Source organism: Phalaenopsis equestris, unplaced genomic scaffold, assembly GCF_001263595.1.
Source record: "Phalaenopsis equestris unplaced genomic scaffold, ASM126359v1 Scaffold000002, whole genome shotgun sequence".
Lineage (NCBI taxonomy): Eukaryota > Viridiplantae > Streptophyta > Magnoliopsida > Asparagales > Orchidaceae > Phalaenopsis > Phalaenopsis equestris.
Window position 1 is genome coordinate 22,294,358 of NW_018164444.1, and position 16,229 is coordinate 22,310,586.

The 16,229-nt window shown below is 33.2% G+C and overlaps 1 protein-coding gene across 1 annotated transcript; it reads left to right on the plus strand.

The window, feature by feature from the left end:
- Window positions 1–9,992: 9,992 nt before the first annotated feature.
- On the plus strand, window positions 9,993–12,843 carry LOC110025435 (protein indeterminate-domain 2-like). Its single transcript, XM_020725909.1, has 4 exons — window positions 9,993–10,351; window positions 10,437–10,833; window positions 10,910–11,076; window positions 11,645–12,843. Exons 1-4 carry the CDS (start codon window positions 10,207–10,209, stop codon window positions 12,376–12,378), a joined length of 1,443 nt encoding a protein of 480 aa, XP_020581568.1. The 5' UTR covers window positions 9,993–10,206; the 3' UTR covers window positions 12,379–12,843.
- The last annotated feature ends 3,386 nt before the right edge of the window (window positions 12,844–16,229 follow it).

Sequence of the window (16,229 nt, forward strand, 5' to 3'; positions counted from 1 at the left end):
TGTGCAGATATGAAACACAATAATTAAATCACAGTGATATAGCTACAATATTCTAGTAGTATTTTCTCGCTATTACGAAATTGCACAAATTAAAGTTAGCACATCAAAATTATAAAAAAAAATGATAAATACTGAAAACACAATATATGAGTATTTAAACATAAGTTTATGTATCAATAAATCATGACTAAATATTTATGTAATTCATTATGAACTATAAAAAAATATTTTGTAATTGTATTTACATAATAGGAGTTCAATTAGCAACACCTGACCGATTATATAAATCCCACACTAATGAATATCCAATTAATTATAGATGCACTAATAAGAGTGTAAAGTACTTATTAACAACTTAATTGTAATCTAATTAGTCTAGATGGTGTTGTAATATAAGCAATCCCTTTATTAAAATTCTTTAATATTATCATCAATAATGATATTCATTTAAATTATCACCATTATGAGCACTTAGTGAAATTCACCCTTTCTCATTTGGATTTCTATGACACTTTTGAAGTGTTATAACTGCAAATGTTAAAACAAGGTGTTAGATATGAAAATGCATAAGAATTGTGTGGCGTGCATGTAAATTTAGCCTTTCTCAATTCGGAAAAATATTACATCAGGACTCATAACGGAGAGCTACGTTTAGATTGCAATTGTTAGAAATATCTCGCTGTGTTACAGGAATATTCTATCTGTGTTATTTGTAAAAAATGAAGTGTTATTCGATTATTCTACAGTGTTATTGAAATATTCCCCCGCGTTACTTGTTTTGGGGCATTATTTAAATTTTCACTATGTTATTGGAATAAAACAACCCCAAATAAAGTAACGCGGTGAATATTTCAATCAGACTTCAGCCCCAAATCAATTAACGCGGGGAAAATTTCAATAACACCGCAAAATAATCGAATAACACTTCTCTTTTTACAAATAACGCAGATGGAATATTCCTCACTGTTACAATCCGAATGTAGCTCTACGTTAGGAGTCATGATGTAATATTTTTCGTCTCAATTCATTTGCCTCCTATTTTACAGCAGGAGAGACCGGTTTTCTAGCTTCAGTTCCTTGCCATAAATATTTTATGCAATTATAATATTAAAAATGGAGTAATTTATCGTTGTTATTATGGACACAATCCACATGATTTGTTTAATCTGATGAACGAATGACCTGTAAAAACTGGAATCTGAGGAAAGGAGGAATTGAAAGGGACCCGGCAATGGCATTATACGAAGGTCAGGGTAGCAGATTGGTCGGGGGAATTATGGTCAAATCTCATTAAATATTTGTTATTAATTGAAATGAGCAGGCCCTGCTGCTCTCTTATGCTTGCATATGGCATGATATTAATCAAATTTTCATTTTTTTATTTTTCCAGAAAGATTTACATAAATACCACTCACTTCTTACGTATTTACATATCGAACATCTAAACTTGGATTTGATTTTTGCATGTATGTCATCTTACTTATGCATGGACAGGCGTATTTCATTTTTTTTTAAGTTAACGTTGCAGTATTTTTGATGTGATATGAAAGATTTGGATGGTATAAATGTAAAAAATAAAATTTTGGTGTTATATATGTAAATACATAGGAGTTGGGCGGTATGTGCGTAAATATTTTTTCTATCCTCCATCTGTTGCAGGAACGCAGAACTTTAACTTGAATTTTTCAACGACAAGAACTATAATAATAAAAATAATAATAGTTGTAGTAATCAGCATTTTATTTGATGCACTCAATTCTTATGTATTTACACATCTAACATCCAAAATTTAATATTTACATATATAACATCCTGGTGTTATAAACTTATGCATATATCACTTCAAGAAAATGATGATAGTGGTATTGTCGATGTGTTGGTAATGATTTGAGCGGTATGCATGTAAATATGAATGTTTAGATGTTAGATATGCAAATACATAAGAATTGTGTGGTATGTATGTAAATTATCCTTTATTTGATGCCATCATAATATCTAGTTGTGTCATTATTTTAAGAATTTGTCTGGTTCCTGGAAAAGAAACTTCCATTAAAGAAGATATTATGATAAGGATTATATGATATCATCTTAATTAAGCCTACTTGAAAATATAAGGGATGTTATTTTATTGGGTAAAAGTTGACCTTAGGCTGGTTGGGCTCCAACTCACCCTTAAGAATTAGTAGTATATATGTCAACTCTACAAGAGGACTTTGATGCATACATGGAATATGATTCTTTTCTTATCTAATTCATTCTTATTCCTAAGAGAAATCCTGCTACGATATATGGGACCATTATGGTCAATGTGACCAACTACGGTATATGCGGCACATAGCTCATGCAGTTCTCAACTCCGTCCCCCACAGTCTACTAATATTATCACACCTCACCACTACGGTTAATTTGATCGGTTACGACCTACAACTTGTGCAGCTCCTGACTTAGGTCCCCCGACCTATAGATGTCTTCGTAGCTTACCAATGCAGCCTATGTGGTTCACAAATAATGCAACTCTAGACTTCGGTCCAAATAACATATGAACGTCATCACAATTCACCACAACGACTTATGTAAACAACCGCGTCTTACGTGTCTCGCAACTTCTACAACTTTCTACTACGATCTTTGTGGCAACATGACAGTCTTGATGCAACTACATACAACTCACATAACCAACTACTATCATGGCTTTAAATTGCAGCCTAAACAACAAGCTGATGATACGACCACCATTTACAATATTATCGGTGTACTATTGCCTCCATAGCAACCAACTGTAGCATTTGTAGTCTACTATCATTGATAACTACATTCATTGCATTCAAACTACAACTATTATCAATGAAACACAATTGTACATTTAAAATAATATATTTTGCAAAAACATCTTCCCTAATTTAGGAGAATATTACATTTGTGTACTCACAATTTATAGTGTATTATCTTAACTAGGTTATGCCATGCCATTTTTTCCCATTTTCAAGTTTTTCCATACAAAAATTGAGGTCTCACCTAATTCTTTCTTCCCTTAAATTACATGAGTGTGTTGTATTTTCGTATAATGCTAAGATGATAATTCATTAATTTTCCATTGCTCGCTAACATCGATGATAATATACAAATATAAAAAAATATGAGAGAATTTGATTGTAAAAAATATAGGTTATCACATTTTTTGGATATATATATATATATATATATATATAAAATATATGAATGAAATCACATAAAATAAATATAAAAAATGCAATTATTTTAATTTATACAATAACAAGTATTTTTTGTAATGAATAAAGAATTAATATTATAAATATTTAAACTTAAATAAACTAACCATTTAAAACATATCTAAATTATTTTTAGCAAAAAATAAAGACACTTATTAGAATTAAATAATTATTTAACTAGGTCAAGTTGATTTCAAAAAAATAAATAAATGTATTGCTCATTAATTAATTATATTGCATACTAAAGTCAAATATTATATATTTTAAAATTATAAAATAGCAGCATATCGCAGTCAACCGTTTTACCAAATAGCCGAATACCAATAATCTTATGCTCTATACTTGACTGTACAAAGCAGTCCTTAATCAAGCAATTAAGTAATCATAAAACCACAAATTAACGCAAGCCATTGAAAGCAATATACAAAACGCGGGTCTGCATTCAACAGCATTTAAAAATAATAACCAAAAAAAGCGATTAAGTGACCTGCTTCGAAAACAATAAACTACGATCTCTTGAGAAATGCAAATAAATTAATTGCGTTCAGATTCTAAAGGGGCCAAAAGATGAATAAAACAAAACAGAGGGGGTTTTTAGAGAGAATCCAAATCCAACATGGTCAAGGCGCTTGGTGACGAGGAGTTGAATTCTGCAAACAAATTGAAAAACGCGACGCCTTTTGTGATTGCGCCTTTGTTCTTGCTTCTCAAGACTTCTTTGTTTTTGGGGGCATTTTCATGCATATCACATGAATCTTATATATTTACATATCTAATACAAAGACATTTATGTTTTGATGCATGCCATACAAATAATTACATCACATAAAAATATCATAATTATTATCTTTCTAAAATAAGACAAACCGGTTGATATATAACTTTATAATACTAAGATATTACAATGTTAGATACATACATCAACAACCACAAGCTTTTATTTTACTAAGTGGGGTCCGATACATGAATCTTTTTTCTCCTTTACGTACGTCTTATTGAATGTCATATTTTCATTTAATTCTAATAAATTAAGATCATTTTTTATACAACATGTCCAAGTCTTTTTAGGTCTACCTCTATCTTTTTAAACATAAGTTGAATCTAAAAGATCTACTCTCCTAATTGGATCATCAGATGGTCGATGTTTGATGTGATCAAACAATCTAAGATGACTCGCTCTAATCTTATCTGCCATTGGCACTACATGAAACTTCTAACGATTATTTTCATTGTGCATTTTGTCTTGAAGTGTCAAGTCACTCATCCATCGAAGCATTCTCATCTTAGCAATACTTAACTTTGTTTTATGCTTCTCTTTTAAAGACCAACATTCTGCTTTTAAGTCTCCGCGGTACTTTTCTATCACACAATAGGCCTGATGCACAACCCTACTTCAACCAACTTGAATTCTAACAATAGCATCCCCATTTATATCACCATCACTTTGAACAATAGTCCAGAGCTATCTAAAACGTTCACACTATTTTATGATTTGATTGTCCATAGTTACAACTCTGCCACTATTACTAAAATTATGTTCCATGTATTAAAATTTTGATAGACTCAAACGAAGGCCTTTAATCTCCAACTTAGCCCTCCATAATTCAGTTTTTCATGAACTCTTTCTCTAGTCTTATCCACAAAAAAGATTTCATCAGTGAAAAGCGTACATCAAGGTATATCCTACTGTAAAGGTGCAATAAGAACATCCCTAACTAAACCTAAAGATACGGGCTTAATGTCTTCTAACTGAAATAGTAAAATACCTGGTCAAATCTCCTTTTTTTCAAACACAAATAACAATGGTAGTACACATGTCTTTAATGACATTAATAAAAGTTACACCAGAACCTTTCTTCTCTAAAGCTCTTTGAAGGACTTGTCTTAGAACCCTATCGTAAGCTTTTTCTAAATTAATAAAAATCATTTGTAGATCTTTCTTACTCTCTTTGTACTCTTCCATCAAGACTCTCAATAAATGTATAACTTCCTAGATAAAACTTTCTGGAATAAAACCAAATTGATTATAAAAAATCTTTATATCACGTCTTAACCTATGTTTAATTACCCTCTCCTATAATTTTAAAGTATGACACATTAACTTCATTTCTCTATAATTTACACACTCTTGTCATCTACTTCATTCTTAAAAATAGGAATCAAAATGCTTTTCATTCACTCAAACATCTTTTTAGTTTTAAAAAAAAAAAATTAAAGGGTTTATTAAGCCAAGAAACTCCTGAATCTCCTAAATATTTCCACACTTTAATTGTGATATCATCAGGTTCTATTGATTTTCGATCCTTAAATTTATTTAAAGCTTCTTCAACTTAGTTTGTACTAATGTGACGGTAAAAATAAATTATTTTTTTTATAATTAACGGTAATAAAATTACTAAGATCAATCGTACTTTCAGAAATTCCATTGAAAAGTATCAATATAGCTCACCCACATATGTTGAATATCTTCTTTCAAGAAAACACTTTTTTGATTTTCATCTTTTATACACTTTACTTGAACTAAACCTTTACTTTTATTTTTTCTTTGTTTGGCTAGTTTATACATATATATTTTCATCATCTTTAGTACTAATTTATTATAAATATCACTAAAAGTAAAATTTTTAGCATCACAATTTGTTTTCTTGGATTGTCTATGGGTCATCTTATATTTTTCATAGTTCTCAAAGCATTTACACTTAAATCAATTTTTATAATATAATTTCTTATATTTTATCTTTTCTTGTACATTATTATTCCACCACAATTTGTTTTTTATTTATATATAGTTTTTTTTTCCTTTTGATTCTACAGATACGCCTTTCGCCACTTATTTAACAGTGCTCGTTACTTTATTTCACATAGAATCAGCTTCTTCATGAACAACCCAAATAATGAAACTTTGAAGTTTGCTCATAAAAAATATTTTTTCTTCTTTCTTTTAAGTGCTCTCATCTAAATCTATGATAATATCTATAGTACTATTTAACTTGCAACTCCTCATTTTAAAATTAAGAACTAGTAATCAATGTTAGGTACTTAAATTTTCACTCGAAATGATCTTACAATCCTTACATTATTCACAATATATTTTTCTCATAACAAAATAATCAATTTATGATTAATTTGATTCATTCTTATAAGTAGTAATATGTTCATCTCTTTTTTTTAAATAAAGTATTAGTAACGACAAAATAACATAATTAGACTAAAATAGAATGAAGGTTAATTCAATGCCAAAAAAATTTTTAAAAGCCAAGCTCGATTTAAAGTTATTTAAACTTGTTAGAGAATAATTTATATACAAATAATTATAAAAATATACCAAGAAAAAATATTTTCTTTCATAAATGTAGGCTTAAGATTAGCTCAAGCGTGAAAGCACAACAAAAGTACTAAAAGATAGAAGAGATAAATATATAAGTAATGACTAATGAACCCCCTAACCCAGGCTTAGCTGGCTAATAGGAGTATTATTGAAAGTTAATTATCTATGTACATATGTATATGTATGTATGTATGTGTCAAAAGTTAATTATGCTCCTTTATACCTATACAGCGATCATTCACTCGACATGTGGGACGTATTGCTACTTATCTATTCACCGGATAACACACATGTTTGATTATAAGTAGTTGGATATCCCCCGGCATTATTTCCACCACATACACGTGGCGATGTAAGAACCTTCTCTGAAACTGTTCTGTGTATGAGACGGAGCAGCAAGTTTTCCAGGCATTTAAGTATACGTTAATTGAATGAAATAATGCTTCCCACACTCAGGCCTAAAATATTTATATGATATGTTATAATACCAGTTGAAATTTAATAATAAGTTATTAAAAAATAATTTGTTTTTCAGATGATTAATATATATATATATATATATATATATATGGAAAAAAAACTCCACTGTATCAAATTAGAAACAGTATGAAAATGTTGATTTTTGAAAAAACTGTCAAAATCCAGTTTAACTAAACAGGTCTACGTGAGTTTTCTAAAAGCACCGCACCAAATAAGCTGCCCCAAACGGGTTCGTAAAATATCGTGATGGGTTTAAAGCGTAAGCACAATTAATCTATTGGTTTAACATTATCATTTCAAAATATATAAATAATGATTTAGCTTACCAATTTCATATAAGAGAGCAACCAACATTGACTATCCCATATGTTTCCAAATGTTTAAACTATGCGGGAACTTTGCTGAAATGCTGAAATATAATTAATTTTTTTTCGCAAAAAAAATATATTATATGATGTCAAATTTTAAATGATATTGTTAAAATTCATAAAAATATTAATGTTATATTTGTAAAATTTCAAAACGCCATTAATATTAAAGATATTTTATGCACTTAGATTTTAGATTTGCTGGTTATTGACATCATGAATAAGGGTGTAAACGAGCCGAACACGAGTCGTTTATATTTCGAGCTCAAAAAGTGTGTTAATGTTCGGCTCGTTTGCTTACCGAACCGGACACGGGCCGTTCACGAATAAAAAGTCATTTTGACAACCTTAATCACGTAGCCATAAGATGTTAAAGATTGAGGTAAGATTTAAAACATCATTTGAATCTAATTTAATAATTTTTATTCTATTTTCTTCATTAATACTTTTAAGTGATTATAAATCTTTGTAGCCTTATAGTCAATTAAGATTTTAAAAAATACTACTCATCAACGATATATAAATAATTGATTAGTAGTATTTCGAGCTAAAATGAGTCAAACATGAACGAATAAATATTTATTCGTGTTGTTCGTTTTCAGCTCGTTAACTTAGCGAACGAGTCGAACACGAGTTTTTTTAACGAGCCGAACAAGAGTTGTTTGCAAACAACGAGCCGTTTTGACAGGCCGAATCACGAAAGGTCATATATACTTTTGTTTTTATTAAATGTGTAAGATAGTAAATATTTGTTTTTAGTGGGCACAAATTAATAATTTTAAAGATAATCAAAATATTTTTTTATCCAAATTTGGGTTTGACATTGATGATTTTTACTTTTTTATTATATTTTTAAAAAAAAAATTATTAGAAATATGCTGATAAAAATTAAATGTAAAAAAAGAATAGGACTTGAAATAGTTGTATAATCATTTTATTAGATTGAAATTACCTTATTTCTTTTAAATTCAATGTGCTTGAATTTATACATATTTTTATTTTCAATACTATTTATAAATCATTTATTTTAAAATGTATAAGAAATATAAATTAACTATATTACTAATATTTTAAAGCACTACATAAAGAAGAGTTAAAAGTTAAATATAAATTATAAATAAAAATAAAAATTTATTTAAAATTTTGATTTAAATTTTATTTAAAGTTTGATTATTTTTTATATTATTAATTAATAAAAAAATTCAAATAAAGAAAAGCAATTTCATTTAACCCTCGGGAACAAGTTAAACGGTTGACACGAAAGATTTGGGTGATATAAATTTAAGAAATAGAGTTTAGTTGTTAGATATGTAAATTCATATGAATCGGGTGGTATGTATGTAAATAACTCCTGTTTAGGATGGAAGCTTTCAAGTGAAAGTTTGTTAGTTCTTACCCTTTAGTTCCATATCTGAAAATAAAAGATTTTTTCAGTTTCTTAAATCGAAAATTAGAGATACACCTCCAAAGCATTAAAAGGTCCAAATGAGCTTGCAGGCTAACATGATGTAATTACATTATCATTAGAAGTCTTTAAATATAAAAAGTAATTTTGGATTTGAAATATATTATTTTGATTTGTTAAGGTCGAATAGCTTGATCTAGACAAGCTCAAATGAAATTTTAAAAGCTTGAACCAAGTTGAGCTTGTCAACTCGAACAAAATCAAGATAAATGAGATCAAAACCCCGCTCTGTTTGGTTTATTACTTCATCTGAAATAATGCTGGCATATCTCTTTTTCGACCTAAAGAATTACAAGAGTCATCCTCATTATAGCTCAACTCATGAAAATATATGTGAAGGACTTATTATTATTATTATTATTTATTTTATCCAAGATTAGAGGTTATTATACGAGCTCTCAGCCACCCTTATGCTCATGTGTCTAACTATTTGAAGACCACCCTCATTACCAACAAATTATCATGTTCACTTATTCTCTTTTTCAGAGGGATTTTTTTTAATGTTATTGATATTTATCATATTTATTTTATCCAAAGTTAGAGACTATTATACGAGCTCTCAGCCACCCTCATGCTCATGTGTCTAACTATTTGAAGACCACCCTCACTACCAACAAATTTGACAAGAGAAGTTTTTATAACTAAGAGATTTAAATTTGAAATACATTACAATTATCATGTTCACTTATTCTCTTTTTAAGAGGGATTTTTTTTAATGTTATTGATATTTATCATTTTGACAACTCTTAATATAATTGGCGTTGGTCCTAAATTTTCCAGAAAGTTATTTTTTAAATATATATATTATTTCTTATTATATTTTTTAACATTTTTTCCAAAATTTTAAGAAAAATAATGCTATATTTCAGTGAGAATCCAAAGAAATCGAGGAAAAGAGCAGGTCGGTCGAGTAATGCCATGCGCTAAACGACAAATGCAGGAAGCTCGCCGCTTATGCCTGGCGAACCCGGGGCAGATGCCGCGCGCTACTCCATACCACATCCCGAGACACGTGTACGGTTGGATATTACTTCGTTGACCTCCTTGATCATGAAGCTAACTATAGTTAACAACTGCGGTTAAGACGCCGCATTGATACTTCCCCCTTCTTCCCCCCCTCCCCCTCGTTCAAGTCCTCAGTGTACCTCCGCTTTTTGTCTCTTTCTCTCTCTCAAGCCTAAGCTCTGCTCCGCGCCCGATAGCCGCCGGCAATTATCAAACAGCCACGAGTTGAAAATCTGTGGTGGATTGCGGGAGAGTTAAAAACGGGAGCTTTGGCCGGAGAATTAGGAGTTTGGAGGCCATTGTCAGTGTATCTCTGCTTTTGAGCTGCTCATGCCGGTGGAATTTGAAGGCTCCTCTTATAGGACGATGTCGAACTCTGCCTCCGGCGAGACGAGTGTTTCCTCCGGCCATCTTACGGCACCACCTTCTCTTCCGCCGCCGGCGAAGAAGAAGAGGAATCTCCCCGGAATGCCAGGTATGCGCGAACAAGAAGATACTGCTTTCTCATCTTGTGAGCGTAAGAGATCATCTTTTTAATTTTCTTATGTATTATGTATTAGATCCCAACGCGGAAGTGATTGCGCTATCTCCAAAGACTTTAATGGCGACGAACAGATTCGTGTGTGAGATCTGCAACAAAGGGTTTCAGAGAGACCAAAACCTGCAACTTCACCGTCGAGGGCATAATCTGCCATGGAAGCTCCGGCAGCGAACAGGGAAAGAAGCGAGAAAGCGGGTTTATGTATGCCCGGAACCCGGTTGCGTGCACCATGATCCTTCTCGAGCTCTCGGTGATCTCACCGGCATCAAAAAGCATTTTTGCCGGAAGCACGGGGAGAAGAAATGGAAGTGCGACAAGTGCTTGAAGAAGTACGCGGTTCAGTCCGATTGGAAAGCACACTCCAAGACTTGCGGAACAAGGGAGTATCGTTGCGACTGTGGAACACTATTCTCACGGTACAAAAATGAAGCAATATGTTTATATGGTTAACTAGTTTTCATTTAACTGATTTGGTTTGGGATTTGTTTGCAGGAGAGATAGCTTCATAACACACCGTGCTTTCTGCGACGCACTTGCGGAGGAGAGTGCGAGAACGCAGACAAACGCGACGGCGGCGGAGAAAGAGCCAAAGCTGACTATAACGGAGGCTGCAAGCTTGCAGGAGAATCAAATGGCGCCGCCGCCGCCGGATCAGAAAGGTTTGCTGTTCTTCTTTTTTGGGTTTGATTAAAAGCTCGCTTTTTCTTCTTTTTGGACTAGTGTGAATCTGGTATCTTGAGGTTCGTTTTTTTATTTGGTGGGAAGTGGAAACAGCGATGGTCTGGGAAGAGGGGTTTTCCGTTGTTTTTTGTCTGCTCTGCTCAATAAAAAATCGGAGTTGATGGTCTTTGCGACTTACTTTTGTGCGCGGGTGATTAGGGTTTTGGATTTGTGGAAACTGATGGAGGGATTTCTGTGTCAATCTGCATTTTTCTATAGTGATTACGTTTCAAAAAGCCGCTTTGATGGAAACTTTACTACATTTTCGACTTTCATTTTCTTAATGGAGCTTTCGGTATACCTGAACTCCAAAAGAGAGCGAGTTTGTAAAGATTAATAAAAGAGATTCATCATACATAAATCAGATGAATCAAAAGTTAGTTACCACGATGCATCTTTGCCTGCTACCTTTTTCTCTGTTTAACCTTTAAAGTTTGCATTTTTATTACAAAAAATTGTTGGTTGGCTGTTACTTTAGTCTGACATCTCTGCCCTGTTATTATTCAGAGCCGGAAAACACCCCCGGAATTCTTCAATACCTACACCAGCCTCCGCTCGCACCAGTGTCGATTTCCATGAATTGCAGCAACAGCAGCTGCACAACCACTAGCGGTGGAAGTAACAGTCTATTTGCATCCACGGCTGCAACGCAAAGAACATCTTTTTCGGATCTCATCAGTTCCATGAGTCGGTCTGAAGTGGAACCCCCTTCCCTTTGCCTCTCCTCCAATGGTCCTTCATCTCTGTTCCCTCCGGCTGCTGATCGCCGCCAATTCTCTGGGATGGCGAGCTCAGCTCATATGTCAGCAACTGCTCTGCTGCAGAAGGCTGCTCAGATGGGTGCTGCGGCATCAGGCTCTTCCTTCCTCCGTGGCTTTGGTCTCGCCGAATCATCTTCTCCGTTGGCCATCGGTGGCGGTGGGGACAGTCAATGGAACGAACCGGCATCGATTTCCGCCGGGCTTGGGCTAGGCCTCCCTTACGACAATGGCTGCACAGTGCTGCCGGATATGATGATGGGTTCTGCTGTAATTCTCGGTTCAAAGCCTGCGGCGACACTGGACTTCCTTGGAGTGGGTCCTGCTGGTAGTGCGAATGCCGGTGGCCTGTCGGCATTTATCAACTCTATCAGCGGAGGAGGTCTTGAAGCCTATGGTCGTGGCCGGAGCACGTCACCGGCTAATGCCTGGGATAGCCGTGGCGATGGTGACTTGAAAACCAGCGGCAGGGCAATACTGTGATTATTGCGGCAAGTGATTTTTTAGGGAAAAACAGGTGAAGTTGAGATCTTTTTGCTGCAAAATGCTCAAATTGATAACTTTCAAGCGAATTTGTATGAAATTGAAGTTATTTGGGGATTTGGTGATGTGATTTTTTTAAAGGTAGTATCTCTTAAGGTTGGGGGGTGGGGGGGAAGAAGGTGGACAAAAGGGGCTGTTCTTCTGCTTCTGGGAGCTCATTCTAATTTAATACTTTTCTCCTTTGTTTTTTGTATGTAAGTAATAAAGAAAGCTGGAATTCATGTAGCCGTGGCTTATCCTTATACTGCAAGATCATATTTTTTGTATTTTTTTTATGCGCATTGTTGGGAGGGCTCGCATGTGATTCGTCGTATTAGGCGGCAAATGTTTTTTCTTGCGGGGAATGATGCTCTGTTGGGATTACGGAATGGGTGATTGTGGTGTGGCGGCAGGATCACCGTTTATAGCATTGTGGGCGCGAGTCTGGAGGTGGTTAAAGCTCAACTGTTTATAGCCCATGGATGCGCTTTAAGAGTTGTGCTGTGTAGATCAATTTTTATTTTCAATTCATTTATATTTATTTTGATATCGCATTTTTTAAAAATAAAAGAATGTTATTTAAGATTATAGGTAACTAATGCTCATTTTTTTAAAGATATTTGATCATTAGTCTTACTCATCTCTTACTATGAAAGTAACCTTAAAGATGAATTTTTGTAGTAAAGTGTCACCAGTCTTTTGACTATTTATATGGGGTTATTTTAGACTCGGTATTTATGGAAGCGTCAAAATAGTCATATTCTTTAAATTGAGATCGGAATAGTTTTCATGTAGAATCATTAGAGCTCAATTTTAAAATAACTGAGGATTATTTTGATACTTTTATAAGCTTTGAGATTAAAATGATTTATTGTAAATAGTTGGGGACTATGTTGGCTCTACCCATTTATGTGAAATAATGGATTTTTGGTGGATGAAATTTGAAGATGTCAAAAGGTTTAGCTCAAGGGAAATGATAGAGGTTGCTGTGAAGTTAGTTTTTCACCATGTTCTTAATTAAATATTGAAGGAGAATTCTAAGGTGATTTACCCTCTTTTATAAATCTAAAATATTTTATTAAAAATAAATTTGATGACTAGTATATTAGGCTTAGTATCTGTCTCTTCACCAATTCTAATATGAGACTTATTGTGGTAAGTCTTCTATGCCTAGTATTTCTTGGATGTTAGAAATTTAACTATGATGAAGGATTGTTGTTTTTAATTCTTTATAGAATAGTTTTGTTTATATTTATTTGTGGGGAAACTTCCATAAGTACCACATAATTCTTATCTATTTAACTACCTAACACTCAAATTTTTACCTTTGTAAAAGAAGATCTTATAACAAAGTGTATCATTTTAGGTTGTCTATTACTTCCAAAAATTATACTAGTTACTCTTTCTATGAGGAGAACTGAAGCAAAAGATTGGAGAGAATTTAGGGATTTGTGAAATCTTAGTGCTTCACCAGACAAATGCTGTTGGATTGCCATCGCCTATTCTCTACACATCAACCATCAAACAATAGTTATCGTCCATTGCTATCAGACTATCATTACTTGACCTCTATAATTGGAATGTCTTCATCAGACAACCACCATAAGGTCGCAGTAGTTTGAATGCCAACGTCAGATTACCATCTTCTTGTCGTCCTTATCAAATTTCCACCACCCTAATGTAATAATCAAATTATTGTAAAAAAAACTCACTCTACTCGTTAAGTCGCCTCCAATAGTTGTTTGTTAGTATCATATCTCCACCGCCATTAAATTGCTGCCATTACCAGACCATTGCCACCTAACCATTGTTCAAATTCCACCATCCAGTTGTTATCATTGGATTACTAATATTTTATTGTTAGCATTGGGCTCCCACTTATCAAATATTATTATCAAGTACTCATTGCCTAACCTCCATCATTTGGTCATCACAACCTCAAAATTGTCATCAAAATCGTGGTGAAATTTTCATTGGCAAACCATCAAAATTAGATTGCCACCTAAATGTTAATGTCAAACCACATTCACATGATTGCTTCAATCAACTTCCATTACCATCAAGCCGTCACCATCATAGATGCTGACATATGACCACCATCATCCAAACATTATCACCAACATGTTATCATCATCAACCCACCATCATTATCAGGTTATCGTTGGCGATCATCACCATCATCTTAATGCTACCTAACCAACTTAACTAATCTATCGTCATTGGACTGACATGGCCTTATCATAGTCATTGATCCACCATTATTGACAGCTGATAGTTGCCCATTGCTACCTTTAAATCATTGCTATCAAAATGCTTTCATGAAACTACCGACATTCGACCTCCACCACCGACCATTGACGTCTCAGTGTTGTGGTTGACTACCAACCACCACGTTTTGACTGCTACAATCATCAAGCCACACTATTGCTAAATTATCCTTATGAGCATCACTATCAAACCATTCTTTTTTACCACTACCATAAGAATCACTTTGTTATTAGACTACCATAATTACTAGACCACCACCTTCTCACCACCATCACTAGGCTTGCAGTGTTTTCCTGCCATCACTTAGTTTTTGTTGTCAGTCTACTGTACCATATTATTATTATTGTACCATCATTATCAAGATGTCATTGCTTGGCCTCCATCACCATGTTACTATTACCTAACTAATGTTAACAACCCATCATCATTGACTACCATCTATAGACCTCTATTATTTGATTGTTATCATCCTATTGTCGCCCTATCACTATCACCTTATCATCTCCATCAAACTATGGTCATCTGAACATCATTTTTCAAATACAAATGTCGCCTAACTGATGTTAACAAACCATCATCATTGACTACCATCTATAGGCCTCTATTATTTGATTGTTATCACCCTATTGTGGCCCTGTCACTATCACCTTATCATCTCCATCAAACTGTGGTCATCTGAACATCATTTTTCAAATACAAATGTCCAACAATCATGACTCAACTTTAATCACCCATATATTGTGGCCCAATCTTTATCAAACATATATGTTTTATTAATAATGGTCTCTCCACCAATGATCTTCCAACCACCATCATATGACTATAGTTGTTTTATCATTATTACCCAACTATGGTCCTCAATTATAATCATCTAATTATGATATTTTGACTATCATTTGCCAAATACATTCTTTTGACCTCCATCACTCAATCATAATTTTTCGACTTCTATGCTGCTCACCAATTTCCATGCTTGTCAATATTTATAAAATTGATGCACTTCATTAACATGTCATCGCTTATTAGGCAAATGCATATACTTAACACCAATAGTGATGCTTACCAACTTCATTATTTAAAATCATCACACCATCATCAATAAGACTAATGCATGTCGTTGACTTCAACTTTAACTATTGACATCAAAAGTAATCTTTATTACAGAATTGGTTGTCCTTGATTTTTTTTTTCTTTTCACTTTATAAAAGTGACCAAATATAATAAAATGGTCTCTTGAAGACAACTCTAATGCATTCATGATCCTCGAACTTCCGTCATAGAATCGATTTGTTATAGTTTATGTCTACTACAACATATAAAAGCTTTCTACTAGGCACTAGTGATATCATTTCAATTGGACATCAAATTTTTTTCGTCTAAAAATAATCTACATTGTACTATTCATTAATTCAATTACAAGTATTCATATTCCTCTCTCTTTTGAGCACTGAGTTTTAGTCATTTCTTACAACCTTTTGAGCTTCTTGTAGTTTTGTAATAAGTACATATACTTTTATTATTTATATCTTATTATAAATTTATAA